The sequence below is a fragment of the Octodon degus genome, unplaced genomic scaffold, assembly GCF_000260255.1.
Source record: "Octodon degus isolate 3935 unplaced genomic scaffold, OctDeg1.0 scaffold00210, whole genome shotgun sequence".
Taxonomy (NCBI): Eukaryota; Metazoa; Chordata; class Mammalia; order Rodentia; family Octodontidae; genus Octodon; species Octodon degus.
The window spans coordinates 2,294,458-2,311,767 of NW_004524786.1; the positions used below are offsets into that span (position 1 = coordinate 2,294,458).

Sequence of the window (17,310 nt, forward strand, 5' to 3'; positions counted from 1 at the left end):
GCTGGCTGGCATGTGGTGCTGGGGGATTGAACCGCGGTCCCTGATGCTTTTGCTAGCTTGTTCTAAGTAGGTGCTTTAGACCACTGAGCCATCTCTCCAGCCCTCATTTGTTTTTAATAGTTTTAAAATCATATTTGTTTTTTAAAGTCAATATGTATATTACAGGAAACAAAAACACAAGAAGCAAAGAACAAAGTCATTCGCAGGCCTACGCAGCTTAGCTGGATGTGTTCCTCTAGGTCCTGTTGTGTATATACACGACATGCCACTTCGTGTGACTGAATTTGTACAGTGTGTGTCGCGTTTTTCCACATGCCATGAATATTCATCAACTCAAAATCCCAAAGCTATGGGGTATTTTTGATAACCAAGAACACAGTGCTCATTTGTATGATCTCACTCGGCTTGGATGAGGTCTGCCTACACAAATTTTTGCTCACATTTATACAAAAAGGAAACCTTTCTTACTTAGTAGAAGAAATGTTGGGGCTCCTCAGTGCCCAGTGACACAGCAAAAGGCTGACTTGCTCTTACCTAACTGATTGGTGGCTGGACAGCCACAGCTCTGTTCTTACGAAACTGTCTGCCGCGCTTGTGTTTTCCTTCGTATAAAGACAACAGGCCTAGTTCTCCTTCGTGGTCTGTGTCAGGAAATGTTGATGGAGTTGCTGGAAAGGTTGAAGCATGAGCTGTATCGAGTGCCTGCTCCCCTGCCCTAGCTCTCCTTAGAAGTTCGTTTCCTTGTGGCATCAAGAGAGTGAGGGAGAGGAGGGGAGACTTGGCTTACGCAAAACACCATTCTTGGAAAGTTCTGGCACTGAGGAGGTACTTATGCACACACTAGCCAAAGGAACTCAGCAGTGGAGCAATTACTTGAGCTGTTCAAGCTAAAAGACAGCTTCGCTTGCCAAAACTGTGTGAAGAAGAGCAGTTTTAAGAAAAGCTTTAATTATCTTGAAAATGTCTCTATCCATGTGAGAGGCCGGCGATTGGAGAAAACCACGGTTCAGTATTTCTGAGGTAGTACTTACTCATAAACGTGCAAGTTGCAGCCCTTTCCACAAGGTGGCGCGCGAGCTGGCCGCGGCCGTGCCTGGCGGTCACACTCGCAAAAGGAGCTCCAAACCGCCCCACAGCCGGTCAGTTCAGCCTGGCATGCGGCAGACGCACCCTCTGCAGCAGCGCTGCCTGCAGGTGACAGCGGTGGCCTTACGGAGAGCTGTGTGTCTGAGTGAAGTGTTAGAAGGAGTCGTGAGAAGCGCTCAGAAGCTGGGCGCAGTCACACCGGCATGCAGTCGCGGGTGCAGCTGCCCGTCCGGAGGCAGCAGCTTCGCCGCAATTGCGCGAGACGAGAGAGGAGCTACAGGACCCCAGTTACGCTTAGGAGGTGTGCCCCAGTGTCTAAAGGTTTTTCAGAAAGCGTTTCCAGGACACCTGAGAAACAGCGTGGCCGTTCATGCTGGAAGTCACCCTGGCTCCTCGCTCCGCCGGGAGCAGGAGGCTCACGTGGGATTCTTCCCACAAACACGGTGTCAGCGCCCTTCCTCCCTCCAAGTAAGCCGCAAGTTTGTGCAATTTCTGGAAGTGGGCCTAGGAGTCAGTATTTTAGGAAAGGTATCTGGCATTCTAGGGCGCCTCAGGGTTCCCTGCTGGAATGCGGGGTCTTCTGCCTCACTCGCAGCAGGCGCCATTAACTGAACGCAGCCCTCCTTCAGCCCGACCTCGCTTTCTCCTCCACGCAGCGTCTAGGGGAGCCCTAGCCAATGCACCCAGAGCTGCAATCGGGTTAAGAAAGAGAGTGGGGCAGAAGGTCATGCTCCTCACGGATAGGGGCAGGGGTTTGCAAAGGCGCTGGCTGGCTGCAATCCGGGGGGACTCGGCCAAACAGCTGTTTCAGCTTCTAGAACAAGGGCGACTCCAGAGACGGCAGTGGACCGCACCTGGGCTCTCCCTGAGTCCTCTGGGTCCCTCTTTCCATGGCGGTGTGGTGTGCGTCCCACTCCCAGCCAGCTCCAACGTGCTTTTGCCTTCCCCAGTTGCAGATTGTCTCTGGGTGCTTTATTTTTATTTCGTTTTACTTTTGCAAATCCTGAGGCCTGAGGATTGAACTCAGAACTTTCACACTGAGCTACATCCTCAGCCCTATTTTACCACTTAACAGTTTATCTGAGCATCATCCAGGCTGTGCATTTATTTATGACTTCTTCTTTCTTTCTTTCTTTCTTTCTTTCTTTCTTTCTTTCTTTCTTTCTTTTTTTTTTTTTTGCGGAACTGGATATTGAACTCAGACCCTTGCGCTTGCCAGGCAAGCGCTTATTCTACTGAGCCATCTCCCTGGCCCTATTTATGACTATCCCTAGCATGGCTCGGAAGGTGTCATTTCTACCAGTGGATTCTCGTTTGCACAAGATATCCTCCTGTGTCTGCTTACTTTAATTTTCTTTTTATCTTTTTGACACAGGATCTCACTGTGCAGTTCAGCCTGGCCTTGCATTCACTTTGTAACCCAGGCTGGTTTTGAACTTGCAACAATCCTCTTGCCTCAGCCTTTGAGTGCTGGGATTGCAGGAGTGCACCACCACTCCCAGATTATTTTTTATAGAGACTGTTTTTGCATTCTTTTTAATTTAGAATGTTGTGTTCACCTTTGATGTTTGTTTCTAGTCAAATCTAGTAATAATAATAATAGCAATAGTAATAATAAGTTCTGGTTATTTTCTTTCACTAATTCGTGTTTATTTCATTTGTGGAAAATAGCCTGTAATTTTTTGCTAAAATCTATAAAAATTATTATCATAAGTACTTTAGAGGGCTGGCCAGGTAGATCAGCAGATTAAAGAGCCTGCTTAGGCAGATGCAAGGACTGGGGTTCGATCCCCAGCGTGCCATGCCAGCCCCGCCCCTGGGGTGCACTGAGACCTTGACTGAGCCTGGGCAGGGTGGCACACCTGTAATCCCAGTGCTTGGGAGGTTGAAAATAGGTGGCTCACTATGAGTCCGATCTGTGTAGTGAGAACCTGTAGATCCTGTACTAACCACAAAAAAGTACACTCAGTGTCATCCTTATACTTCTCCAGCGCTCTGTGGTGTTCTGTCATCACACAAAACGGACACCTTTGGGTCCCTGAGACTGAGCAAGAGGCAAGCGCCAGAACAGCTGCCTGAGAGGAGACTGCAGGAGAGATGTTCGCATACCACAGAGGAAAGGCCTGCGATAGCAGATAGCAGGACAAACAGACATGGACTGCCAGCACCTTGCAGTACACCAGTGACAGGGCTTGAAAGGAGTGTATCCCTCCACGAGCAAGGCCTGCAGATTATAGACGCTCAGCCATCAGCTAGCGTTTCGCTCTAAAGAGATCACAGAATATTTTGCCAAAAACTCAGCTGGACCATACTAGTGCTAAGTCGGCTTCCGGCGGTATCACGGGGTCAGCCGTCAGACCGGACGCAGGCCCTCAGTGCCGCAGCACGAGCTGCTGCTCAGCACTTACAGGACAACGTGGGCCGGGCAGCTTCCTGGCTCTGTGACCCTGGGGAAGCCGCGCTGCCTCTGCGGCCCAAATCCCAAGTTTATGAGAGCACTGTTAGTAGAACCTGCCCGAGGGCCGCTGGGCGGTTAAATGAGGTGCTGGGGGCTGCACTTGCAAACCGTCCTCAGGGGCGTTAGCTCCCGGGGGCAGGGCTGGGTATGTGAACATGGTATTGTCGGTGTCGTCTGCGCGTGCCTTCGGCTCTTCTCCTTCGCACTGCCCTTTCTGGTTCTCCACCCTGCTTCCCGTCCTGGGCCCAACCTCCGGGCACTTCGCTTCTCACCGATCGTGCTTTAGTCTCCTTGCCTTTCCGCCCCTCTTGGCTTCACTTGGTGCTTCTTTTCTCCCCTTCCTTCCCCATGAGCAGTAATCTGGAGCTGTTTCATGACTGCATTCTCATCACCTCGATGCTGTAATCCCCACTTAAAACACTGGAAAGTTAGTTAGGCCGCAACATTTCAGTACCAGGAAGGCGCCCTGCGTTCCTCTCGGAAGGCCTCCGGGGCTGGCGGCCTTTTGCAGCCGCTCTGGGCATCTTGGTCTGCGGTGGGCTCAGCACTCTCCAGCTGTGCATCTCAGACCTCTTCCCGAGTGCTTCCAAGCCTCCGCTCCCCGCCCCGTGGGATGGAGCCACGGAAGGTACACCAGCCCCGGCCGGCGCTTGCGTGCCATGTGAGGTCAGTGCAAGACCTTGTGAGAGAGTTTGTGAAATTGCTGAAGCCAGGTGTGGGGCTGCAAGCCTGTTATCCCCGCACTGGGAGGCCGAGGCAGGAGAGTCACTGCAAGGTGAGCGCAAGGCCAGCCTGAGCTGCATGCAGAGACCCTATTTCAAAACGATAAAAAGAGAAAGAGATGCTGAGCACATGCTCAGAGAAGCTAGTGTTTTCACAGTTCAAAGCTGGCCGTGGAAATGGCAGCGGCACGCGTGCTCTGCGCCCTCTGCAGAGCAGAGAGCTTGCGATCCCGCGGCTCTCCTCCTGCCGTTGGCCCGGAGTTTGGGGCCGGACATTTCCAATTCCCAAGCAGCCCTGAGAGCAGAGTCATGGGAAGACTTTCCGAGAAATAACTAAGTGGATTCCGGAATAAATCCGTCCAGAAGGCCCACAGCAGCCCCCACCCCCACCATCTGTCCTGTAGTCCACTCCGACACTGGAAACGCAGACTGTGCCACCATTCTTACTTTCTTGGTCAAAAGAGTTCTTCCTACTTGGCGGTATCATTACAGTGCACTGGGGCTTAGGAGAAGAAACCCTTATGAGAACAGCCCGAAGATGTCTGGCTCTGGAGAGATGCCGCCTGGACCCTTGACGGGGGGACCAGAGCTCTTCCCCAGGATGGCTTTGGCCAGCTGCCTAGCAACAGCCAAGCCTTGTCTGAACATTGCAAGATGTTGCTCACACTAGCACCATTACTTTTTAAAATGAGTATTAGGTTTTGTGAAACACAGCACCTCATTAAATGTAGCCTTCCAGTGTGCAGTGTTTCCAAAGAGTTGGTGACAGCTGCGCAACATGGAAAGTGAAGTCCAGATTCTGAGTGGCCACAAACATAAGTATTGGTGACTTAAAAAAAAATCATAGTATTTATATATAACGAGACCTAGAGATTGTGAGTATTCACAGGTAAGTCAGCTGTCAAGCAGCCCTCACGTTTTCCCCACAGAACAGGTGCCATGGTTCCCGCGCTTGCCTGAAAGCCAATGCTCTGCCCGGACTCCCGAACTTTAGTGCTCTGCGCTGCTCCACAGAAGGAGTGGGGATCAATGCCGTCTTGTGCGTATGTGCAGAAATGGAAGCTATGAGTTAGGATTAATCAGAGCTCCATGATTCATCAGAAAATCAATGCATTTAAAGGTCACTAATTTCTCTAAATGATTTTTAGGTTGCTTTGTAACCCTTCGGGGTTTAATCTTCTCTATTAAATTGTCTCTGGCGTACACAGTTATTAAGTCAGTCGTGCTTGGTGTAATTAACTCCTGATATTAATCCTCTCATGGATTTATGCCCTGGCCTTTCCTAATCACTTGATTCTTGCCTCTATCAGAATCCCTGAACTCATCTGATCTTTGTGACAAGCATTTTGCCTGAGAGAGCAGGGAGCGCTGTGTGGAGTGCCCAACGCTGGGCTCCGGCTTGGGCAAGCCCCTAGGTTTCCTAATCCTCAGCATTCCGACCTGTGAGATGGGTTAGCACCCGTCCCTATGACACAGAGTCGAGAGAATCAGAACACAGCCTACTCGAACCATTCAACAGAATAACTAAAAGGCAGCAGGAGTGAAAGCCACTGAAGAATTAAGAAAAGCAGTTAATAAAGTATTACCTGCATATGCAGGTGTCAGATGGGCAGATGGCCTTCCAGAATTTAATGTTTTTCTTTTTACAGCAATTTGACCCCTCCCCCAGCAAGCCGCCCTCGCCTGCCCCAGCCAAGCAATCAGCCCTGGGTGCTCAGCACACTGCGTGTCTCTGCACGTGACCTTTAGCTGTGTGTGCTGCGGGATGTACGAGATGAGGACCACTCATGCTTTCTCCTTAAGGCAGCTTGTCTGTCTTTTTTTTTTTTTTTTTTTGCGGAACCGGGGAATGAACTCGGGCCCTTCAGCCAAGCGCTTATTCTACTGAGCTATCTCCCCGGCCCTTGTCCGTCTTCAAGTTGGGTGAACGGCTGGAATTCTGGCGTGCGTGTCTTCCATCCTCAGGGACAGCAAGCGGCCGGCCCTTTGTGGCCTTCCTTCTGGGGGGCGGGAGGGGCAACCAGCCCCCCCGGCGGGCTGAGGGCAGAGGGTTCTTGGGGGGCAGAGGGTTCTTGGGGGGCGGAGCAGCCCTGCGCGGCCTTCTCAGGGTCTCTGCAATGTCCTGCTTTCTCCTTTCGGCCACAAACAGTACTTCATTACCCCGGAAGGCTCCGGCTTCACAGTCGACAGCACCGGGACAATTTCCACGACAACTGACTTTGATTTTGAGAGTGAAACTAGAAGGTAAATATTCCTACCGGGTGTTCATGCTTCGGTTTGTTTCCCTCCTTCCTCCCTGTCTGGTCTTAGTGTGCTCCCAGGATGAAGGCGTCTTCGGCTCTGCCTTAAAAAGAGAGAAGGGTTGGGATATAGCGCAGCCTGCCTGGCAAGCGCAAGGTTCTGAGTTCGATCCCTGGTACTGCAAAAAAAGAAAAACAACAACAACAACAACAACAACAACAACAACAACAACAACAACAAAAACAAACCGGCATCAGAACGTGGCCGACCATCCCCGCAGCGCCGCTCCCGCCCCCGCCGCTTCCCCAGCGAGGCCCAGGGTGCCCGCAGGTGCGGCCCACAGGTGCGGCCCGCAGGTGCGGCCCCCAGGTGCGGCCTGCAGGGCGGGGTCGCAGGTGCGCTGCTAACGCACGTGGACGCTGCCCTTTCCTTTCTCCGCGTGGCCCCACCAGGCAGCGCGCTGTGGTTTTGTTCTTATACTGATGTCAGTGACCACGCTGTCCAGTTGTCAGCTTCGCCTCTAGGGCTTGCGAAGAGAAGCACAGGACGCTGGAGACATCGCCGCAGCAAGCCGCCGCGGAACCTCAGTGGCCCTGGGTGTGCAGGCCCAGCCAGGCAGGCCGGCGACAGCGGAGGCCCGGGGGGAGCAGAGCAACAGGAGTCCCCGGGCCTTCCTGCGACCCGAGGCAGACATCACCCAAGCCTTTATTCATTTTCCTTGGTCCCCGAGTCCTCTAGCCTCTGTCAGTAATGGTCTTACCAGCATCTCTGGCAGTCGTGACTAACATGTCACGGTTTACGTCTCTTCTCGGCCTCCTACTCCTGTGGCAGCGGGAAGCTTAGAAATCTTCAGATCTGTCCACAAATTAGTGGAAGAAAAAGCCACTGATGAGAGCGCAAGCGATGACCCGTTCTCCTCATGAGTGACCCTGGGAGCCTCCCTTTCCTCAGGCTCTTCAGTAGGCAGAGCTGACCCTGGAAGCCCAATTGCTGGGTGCAGGCAGGAGGGAAGCGCTGCTGGCTCAAGCCAGCTCTGCTGGCGCCCAAGGTCCGAGAGAGCGCACGCTCCTCGGGTTGGGCTTGGGGGCCCCTGAGCAGCGCTGGCGGGGAGAATGAAAGCGACTTGGGACCGCACTCCTTCGGACCAGGCTGCGCCCTTGCGAGGAGACCCAGGAGCTGTGGAAGCTCTTGCTCAAATCCTGCAGAGAGTCGGGGAGGGAGGCTCCCTGCTTCGCATCCCTGCCACACCCTGCTGGTCCACAGGCCGGCTCAGGGGGGCGGCGCTTCAGGGCTGCGAATCCCACACGCCTCCTCCTCTCCTGCTTGTGCTCTGATCTCCCCACAGTTATTTTTGAAAAATCCTTTTATTCCTATAAGTGGATTGACTGTGTTTTTTTGTCAACAATATACCTCATAAATAACTTCTTGTAGAAAAAATGACAGAGGAAAATTGAAAACTTTTAATTTTAATTTTAATTTTTTGCATTTTTAGGGGAAGGGTCTCAGGGGGTTCAGGGTCTCACTACTAAGTCAGACTTGTAGTGATCTGTCTGTTTACAGCCTCCCAAGAGCTGGGATTACAGGCGTGCGCCACCATGCCCAGTCTCAGTTGCCACCTCAGCGAGCCCCAGGGGCAGGTCCGGCAAAAAGCTTTAATGTTTAGCATTGTTAGAAGGCAAACAGCCATTTGGGTCTCAATTATTAGTACATTTAGCTTTATCACTTAAAATAGAATGTTTTCTTTTTCCTCCCAGTTTGCCTTGGGCTGGGGAGTTTCCTGGGGTTTGTACCTTCTGTGCTGTTTTAACCCGGACAGTGCTGGGTCAGTTTGGAGACGTCATCTCCAGAGCACAGCGTCTGCCGTGCGGCCGCTCAGCTGTAAAGGAAGCAGTGTTCGCTTTCCACCTTGCGTCTCTGCACCTTGAAGCCTGTGCACATCCCTGCTGAAAGAAAAGCCTGCCCACCCCTAGCCGCCCCGACGCTGCCACGGCTACTTGCACAGAGCTGTTTCCAAGCGTCCTTAGCATTTCTTCTGCACTGTCTGTTTGCAGTGCACCAACAGCCTTTCTAAGTCCTGGCCCGTGCTTGCAATTCATATGACCAATTTGTTTTTTAACAACGTGTTAGCCATTTCTAACCGCTGAAATGACTGGCGTGATAGACGTTTTTACCACATGAATAAATTAGTGGATGCAGGTAGGCCCAGTAGCCTGCATTTCTGCAAAAGCCTGTGGTGACTACACAAGCTGACCTGTTTTCCTGTGGCTGTACTTTCAGTTTTTCACTGGTTATTAAAGTAGCTGATCCTGGAGGACTGTATGCTGCTGGGAATCTAAAGATTTTCCTCATCAATGTCAACAATAAGAATCCCATTCTGACCTGCAGGTAAGGACATAAAACACAAAACCTATGATTTTAGTTTAACCTTAAAAATTGATTTTGAAAATACAGCCTTTTTTTTCTTTCTTTTTTTTGTAAGAAGGAAGGCAAGCATGTAAGGTGTAAACAGCTGCATTGTAGAATTCCAAAGAAAAAGCTTTCTCCAAAATGGAAAGCAGAATAGTTTCTAAGTATATAGCGTATCACAAATACAATAGAAAGAGGTGATATTGGGTGCGTTCCTAGTGTTTGACCTGTCCCTCCGTAGCTGTGTATGTGATTCTAGCCAGGGCTGCTGCCAGGGCGTTTATGAAGATCTGCCGAGCACCAGCAATTCTAGGAAGCCGCTCTCTACTACAGAAGGCAAAGAATGCGGTCACCACGGAACAGGTTGCCAAAAAGTGTTGGGGTCGAATTATTAATTTCTTAAATTCTTAGTGTCCTCACCTATACGGTGAGGACCAAAATGGCACAGTCTTCCCACAGCTGCTATGCGGGGTAGACGACAGAACCCAGAGTTTGGACTGCAAGTAGGTGCTCAATAAATCGGTCAGCCACTAAGATCATTGTTAGCGATATTTTCCAAACCCATTGCTGTGTAAACACCGATCCATGCATGACATCCGCAGGGATGACTTCTTGAGCCAAAGCAAGAAGTCACGGGACTTTTTATTGGAAAGAAGGAGAAGGAGAACAGCTCCTGGGTCCTGAGTGGAGTGGGCCCAAGGCCCTGGATTTAGAGCGAGCTGCAGACAAATTCCTGTGTAGACACAGGAATTGCTCCACTGTTCAGAAGTCACACATCACAATGGCTCTGTGGATTTAGAATGATGAAGTGGGGCTCAAGCTTTTAGCTCAGTTCCTAGAGGCACGGGATTTACAGGAAGTTGGGACCTTAGGAAGGACTGGTTACTTTGCGGTGTAATTTCCTTGAAATTCAGGACCTGAGTAAGGGCTGGCTCACCTCTCTCCAGTGGGGGTTGGGATGCCTGCCGAGCCGCTGAGGAAGTGCACTCTTCGTGCACAGTCCTGGTTTACTGTCTGTTCTTAATTTTTATCAGTATGACTGGCCACCCCCCCCCCCCATTTCTACTAGCCAGCTGCTTTACTTAGAAACTTACTAAATACATTCTTTTCTACACTGCCACAAAGTGCAGGAAAGGTAGCAAGCAAGTAACACTAATGGCCTCTTCTTTCAAAACAAGTTTATTCAGCATTGAAAATGCTGTCTGGAGCGTGGCTTCGATGAACTCAACTCTTCAGGACAAAGCCAACATCACTCTGGATGAGGAAATCCCAATCGGGAAAACCGTTGGAACGTGCCAGGCACATGACGAGGATTCCTTGGGAGATTTGACCTTTGAGCTGGAGCCTTGGAACGTTTACTTTGCAGTCGACAAAGGTAAAGAGAGACGCACTGCCTGCAGGGCATAGTGTGGCGTGTGGCTGTGTGAGCCCTTCCTTGTGCGCAGCTCCTGTGCGGCCCCCTTCCTGATTTCCAAGACCCCACCATGAAGCACATGCTGGGAACTTCACGATGATCGGTTCCACAGCTCTCCACAAGGTGTCTGTCCACCCAGAATCTCCCAAGTAGTGCTGGGTGGTCGCTACAAAGTAGGGCTCTTAGCCCTCCACCTCACACCCTTCTAGTTCACCTCAGACCTAGCCTGAGTCTTCTCTCTGCTTCTGTCTGCACTTTTGTGAGAGAAAATCAAGGTGGCTGCTGTGGGGCTGGTCATTTATCCCTCATCCAGGCCGGCTGTGACTGAGGCAGGGGTGGTCTGAGTATGGGAACCTGAGGTTTCTTCTGAGGCTGAACAGAGAGGAAAGGTGGCTGCGGCGAGTGCATGTGCAGGTGTACCCACCGCTGCAGACACTGCCGTCGTCGAGCTCGCTTCTCCTCTGGCGTACCGTGTCAGGGCAGCCAGCCTGGCTGCTGCCTCAGTAGCAGCACTTCTTTGCCTGAGGTGTTACCTGGAGTCTGACTATGCCTCCACTTTCTTGCTCCCCAGCAGGTTGGAGGTGTTGGAGGAAAATCTACCCCTCGGGAGCTCTTGGCTAGTGATTGGAGTTGGTTAGAAATTCTCTAGCCCTTTGCCCCTGGGGTGGGACACCCCTGCGTGTCTGCCCTACCGTGGCTCCCAGAATTCCCCAGTGGTGTCAGCCTCCAGTTCGCTACCAAGGAAGTTCGCTTGGCAGTGCACTTTTCTTGGGAGTTTCTCTCCTCGCCTCACTTTGCCCCTGCGTCACTGCACACAAATCCTCACCTCACTCCCTGCTTCCTGCTTCTGGGACAGCCCCAGCTGAGACACCACCCTTGTTATGTGCATTGTTGCCCTGATTGCTTGCTGGGCTTTGCTCGGCAATGACCACGAGCAGGAAGTGTGAGCCCTGTGGCCCCAGCGTGTGCTCGTTTTTGCGGAGCTCTCTGCGCTGGGCGCAAGCCCTCACCCGTCTCCATGTCTGTACCCCACATGTGCTTTGCAGCCTAAAACAAAGGCCTCTTCTGGAACGACTTCTCATTCCAGAACAATTTTGTTTTTGCTACCAGCTAACACAATATGATTAATAGTGTATGAGTAATGAAATACCATGCTTCCACTTGGAAACAGTTTCTTAATTTTAGTGAGTGGGGCATAGAATGGAATATAGTTGATTTTTTTTTTTTTTGATAGCTGTACATATTACCAATTTTGGAAACAATAGCCCGGCCCTTGAGCAGGACATGTTTTGTTGCAGAGCGTGGGACGGTGGTTACTGCCACTCGACTGGACATGGAGCGAGAGGGGTTTGCAAGCATCCAGTCCTTCTCCATTAAGGCCTGTGACCGTGGCCAGAGGTGCGCAGCAATTCCAGTGGCTGTCTCTATTCACGGCATTAATGACAATGCGCCTTTCTGTGACCAGTATTTGATTAGGTAAGCTGAGGTGGGCGGGTGCATGCGGGCATGCCTGGAGGCGGCCTGAGGGAAGGAGGCACTGGGTCCGACCATTCGTTGGCCAGCTGGATCACGGTTGATCAGCAGACTGGCTTGACTCCTGTTCCGCCTCAGGACATGGTCCTGGGTTTCCAGGATGAGACGGTGCATGGTGACAGCTTGGGGTTTGGAGTCAGGGCCCTGGCTTAGAAGCCTGGGTCTATTCTTTGTTATCTTAATGCTCTGGGGCAATTTACTTAATCCCTTTGATCTTTAGATTTTCTTTGTAAAATGAGTGAGCCATGGTACTCAGTGGAGTAGTGGTGAAAAATAAATGAGATGATTTACACACAAGGGCTGAGTTGATGTTTCATAAATATTGTCTGTTGTCCGAAACCCTTGGCGCTGCATGGGTCGGGATGAAAGTTCTCCCTTCTGACTGCAGAGTGGTCACACAGTGTGACCTCAGGTGTGGCGCGCCTCTCACGGTGCGACAGGAGCAGAGTCCCGCAATGCAGGCTCTAGTGACTGTTGCGCCACATGAATCAAGTCCAGACCTGAGCATTTTGGTGATGTTTTGACATAAAATATTTTCAGGTCAGGTCAGGTTGTGAGGTTGAATAAGTGATGAGAAAAATGGGTGTTTCAGAACTCTGGGGCTTAGACATTTGGATGAAGGGCGGTGGGTCTGGAGGCCCCTCAGGGCGGCCACTTTCGCTGGCTGGTTCTGTCTTCTAAGCTGCGTATCTGTCACTTCTGTGCTCCCCATGTCACCTGTAACCCACACAGACACCAACCACTTCCATGTTCCCTGAGCATTGCTCCTGTCTGGCTCATGAAAAATAAAATGTCCCCCCGCTAGTTACTACCCAAGGTCTCCGCTGGGAGCCAGGTACCTTTCAAATAGAGATGATAATTGTGCCTACCACGCAGCCTTGCTGTGAGGACAAGTACCGTCTGCTTCTCCCACCCTTCCCCTGCACACTTCTCTCCTTGCGGTTCCGCCAGGAGGACCCTAGCTGGTTACCCAGGCACACACCACATTCTGCAGGGAGTGCTGGGGTCTCTTGGGGAGAAGCGCGAGCACTTGTTATGCTCGTATTTCCATAAGGAGGTTATATCTTGTTAGGATGATAACAGATAAAGCAGAAGAAACACACACACACACACACACACACACAACATTGTGACCGAAAGTCCTGGGTTCTGTGCTGTGGTCTTTAAGAGGGAGAACATATAGGCCTGGGTGCTTAGAGAAGCCTTGTAGAGCTGGGAACTCTGCTAATTTCTGACAGTTAGAAGGGTGTAAATGTTGAAGGCTTAAGAGCCAGCATTTGGGGAGTAAGGTCTCAGAGAAAATGTGTGGACACACAGTGATGACAAGTTCTCTGTGACTACGGAAGCTCAGATGGGTTCTAGACCACGCTATCCGCGTGCTCCAGGTCTGGACAATCCCTGGAAGGATCTGATTGCCCCGCAGGCCTCTTCACGGAGGTGGTGGCCTCAGTTGGCTTTCCCTCTGTCTCAGTAACTTTTCACTTGTTGCTGGGACAAAAAACCTGGCACCCAAAATGAAGGAAGGAAAGGTTTATCCAGCCCGCACTTTGTGGAGGGTCCAGTCTGCACTCGGCTGGCTCCCAGGCAGAGCGGCATGTGGCAGAGGGCAGCAGTTCACAGCTGCAGAAAACAGGGAAGAGCAAAGGGGAGGGCAGCAGCTGTGGCTTCTAGCCAGCCCTCTCCCCTCCTTACATTATAAGCAGGCTTCCCTGGGCTGGGGGCATAGAACTCTCCAATGTCCATGCCTTCCTCTTGCACAGGATGAGGATGTTCACAAACTAAGAACACTGACTCTCTGCTGAGTCACTTAATTAAACTTCTAAACTTCTCAAGTTGACACGATGTATCCACCAGTACACCCTCTTCAGCATGTGCCCAGCCAGGAGCAGACAAGGCATGCTTGGGAGAAGGAGGTAGCGCCCCAAAGTTGCTGAGCCTGCTGGGAAGCAGTTGCCGGGGCGATGCGCTAGAGCCGATCTCCTTCCTGAGGGGTGAGCGCGGCATCCTCACCTGGGCACTGCGTCATCCAGCTTGTCAGATGCTAATGGGAAAAGCATTCTGTTTTCAAGGAACATCAGTCTCAAATGAGTTTTGTTCTTGAACAATGAAACAGGTACACAGGCCAGGAGGTGATTGGAAAGGGCACGGTGGTGGCAAAGCTCTTGTGTCATGACCTTGATGAGCCTCCGGATACAATCCACTATGTTCCAAGCTTGGGCCCACTTGGTTCTGGACAGATCTTTGAGCAGGTGCCAGGTGCTGACCATGTTGTCCAGGTGAGCAGCGGCGGCAGTGGCTTCCTGGGGAGGCGCAGCAGCATCCCAGCCGCTGCTGGGAAGGCTAGTAGAGGCTGAGGAGCCTTGACTGCAGAGGAGCGTTCCGGGCTCCCCTGCGGTCCTGCTGGAGGGTGTCTCGTCCTCCGTTATCCTGCTGCCTGCAATCATTTTCTCCTCATGATGAGCACAGAGTAATTGATTTCCTGTTTAGCTGGGGAAATCAGAGGCTGAAAAGCATGCTGATTTCCTTAGAGATAAATCTGTGTGACTATGTGGGACATGGAGTTGCCAATGGCGTTGACACTGGAAAGGGTTTGTCAGCTCCCCTGTCCCTTCTTGAGGTTTTAAGCTTTCTACTGGTGTAGTATGAATAGTTTTTTTTTCCCCCAGCATATAATTCTGGGAATATTTGGAAGAATCTTCTAGCTCCAGGTGTCCACAGGCCTCCCTTGCAGAAGGCTGTCCCTGAGAGGCTGGCGTAGTTGTTTCTCAATCCAGAGACCACTGTGTACCCTCCCTACCACTGCCTTTGCCTTTATATGGCTGTGAAAGCCACAGACCTCTTTCTTTGATCCTAACCCCAAGTTTTCTCAACAGGCTCCATGAGCCATGAGCTGAGGTTGCCCATATGTTAAGAATTTTGAAAGCTCTGGCACCCAGCTTCTTGGGTTTATGCCTGCTTTGCAACACAAGGCCCAACTGTCATTGTAAGGCGTGGAGATGTGTGAAGTGGAAGTCACGTGAACATGACGCCCTCTAAGCTCTGGCCCTCCGGGCCCGCCCCCGCCCCCATCAGTTATCCACCTGCAATTCATTCATGTCTGTGTCTGAGTAATTATGCTTTAGGTATTAAGCATCACTTATTTTCAAGTGGGTTTTTGTTTTCATGCTAACTGGCGTGGTTCTTTCTGCTAAGGGCTCACAGTGTAGGTTGTAGATTGCATATCAAAACACTTGCTAGACTCCATTGTAACTGTCTGTTTCTTGTTACTCTAGTGGAGTGCAGCATCTGCTCGTATTTCTAAGTTGCTCGTAAAATGTGCTAGAGTGTTCGGTGCTTTGTGGGTAATCAATACACTTTTACTAAGTTTCAAAATGTAGCTGTTGCTGAACATCTGGATAGTGGTGTCATTCATTCCAGCTTATGCCCACTGGATGTTCTGCTAATGTTGCTGGCATTAACTTACCTCTGTCTTCAAGACTGATCCGGGAGCGCCTCGTTTCCTGCGGTTTCCCTGGTACCTACAGTCGTAACTGGCGTCTAACTAGTTCTCAATATGTATTTTTGAAGTGATAATTTATCTTATCTGGAATAAATTACATTTTATAATACTTCATCATTTATTCAAAATATTTTATCTTAAATATTTTTTATTAAAATATTTAAGATAAGATATTTTGTCCAGGACAGAACTACGGCACACAGGGAGGCTAGGGGATGGCCTATTTCTTCCTTCTACTTTCCAGGGGGTATTTTCACTGTAGGCTGCTCTAGAAGGAAACCGATGCCCTCCTGTTCCACCAGAAGGTGTGTTTTGTGTAAATCTATGCCAGTCTCTGGCAGACCCTGATGTCTTCCCTCAGAAATGAAAATGGCCATGAATTTATTTCTTTTGGGAAGACTTATTAAAAGATATACCTTAAAACAATTGGCCCTGCAGGATCCCAGCACTTGGGACACCAACGCAGGAGGGGCACCATGAGTTCAAGAGCAGCTTAAGCTACACAGTGAGTTCAAAGCCAGCCAAAATCACAGAGAAAGACTGTGTCTCAAGCATTGTCTTTGGTCCCTTTTCTGAAGCAATGTCTCTCCACAAGGTCAGCAGAGAGCTGGACTATGAAGACCCAGAGGCGGTCGCAGAGGGGCACATCTACGAAATGATGATTTCGGTGTTCGATAGCGCACATCCCTCCCATACAGGTAACCTTGATAAACCACCCGAGGACTAGCAGGAGCCCTTTCTGTACACTGCTCACCTTAGGCTTTGAGACATAAGTATCCAGCACAGTTGGGGCAAAAGGCGAAGGGAGAGTCAGGCAGGCTTACGCTGGAAGCTTCCACCACACGTGGGAAGCTCTTCTCACATTCTAGTGGCCCTTTAAGCCACACAGTTCTTAAACACAGCTCGAGAGACATCCTTGCGGTTAGGAGGGGTGGTGGATGTACAGATCCAAACCCTGTGCTCAGTGCTTTCCTTTTAATAATATGCCTGTTATTGGGTACTTTCAAAGTGGCATTTGAATCACTTTACACGATGCAGACATGGTGTGCCTGGCCCTGTGGCCCACACGCGTTCTCAAGGTGCAGGCGTGGCCTTCTCCTTCCCTGGGGCTCTTTTCACAATGTCCCACCATTCTGGGTCAGCCTGCGGTGCAGCAGGCTTTTGCTGTAGTGTGAGTAAGTCCGCCAAGGCCGGGTGATCACGAAGCCTTCGGCACTGACGGATCTAACAGTCACAGCTTTGCTAACTGCGAAACACTCCTTACCTTTGGGATGTGTTTTAAGTGAGTGCCACGGGCCCAGAGCACAGAGCACGGGTCCAGGACCCGAGTAGCTTAGCTACCCACCAATGGCTGCTTTTCTTTGTTTATTGTCACTCACAGTAGGACTCACATTAGGTGCCTGATGGGGCCCTTACATAGTTAACTCCATGTTATAATTTTAAGAGTGCATTTATTGGTTATAGAGATTTTAATGAAAATAAAAATTCTCCAAATTTTCCAATTTTATCTGTCACTAATGTCAAGTGTCCCTAGGACTTAGAAGTTGTGGTGGCTGTAAAGCACAAGCCACCCAGCAGACAGCTGGCGTAGTGATGTCCCAGGAGGTATGCGTATCAGGCGGTGAACACAGGGTTAGCCAAGGGCTCGGTAAGGACAGCCTAGAACATGGTGGTGTTTGCGTTTCTTGTGGGGACTCCACATCGGTGGTGGTTGCTTGTGTCATTCTGTTAGGACTCTGCGGCTGGGCCTGGGAGCAGTGCGCTAGAGTGCTTTGTCTTCCACGGACGTGGACAGGCGGAGCTGTGCCATGTGTCCATAGCTTTGCCACCAGAGGAACTTAAGGCTGAACTTCAATCAACACCCTAAACCTCTTTAAATCTCACCTGATTTGCGGATGTGAGAGTTTTAATGGTGTCTTCCTTGCAAAGGACAGCTGTGGAGGCCAATGGC

At 50.7% G+C, this 17,310-nt stretch overlaps 1 protein-coding gene across 1 annotated transcript in view; it reads left to right on the forward strand.

The window, feature by feature from the left end:
- Nucleotides 1-17,310, forward strand: part of LOC111813667 (cadherin-related family member 3-like) — a 78,988-nt gene that overhangs the window by 40,342 nt on the left and 21,336 nt on the right. Inside the window, exons 5-10 of the mRNA XM_023704997.1 lie at nucleotides 6,416-6,510; nucleotides 8,785-8,892; nucleotides 10,092-10,288; nucleotides 11,626-11,803; nucleotides 13,974-14,136; nucleotides 15,955-16,057. Of these exons, the coding sequence (XP_023560765.1) occupies nucleotides 6,416-6,510; nucleotides 8,785-8,892; nucleotides 10,092-10,288; nucleotides 11,626-11,803; nucleotides 13,974-14,136; nucleotides 15,955-16,057 (844 nt within the window). The remainder of the gene's footprint in view (nucleotides 1-6,415; nucleotides 6,511-8,784; nucleotides 8,893-10,091; nucleotides 10,289-11,625; nucleotides 11,804-13,973; nucleotides 14,137-15,954; nucleotides 16,058-17,310) is intronic.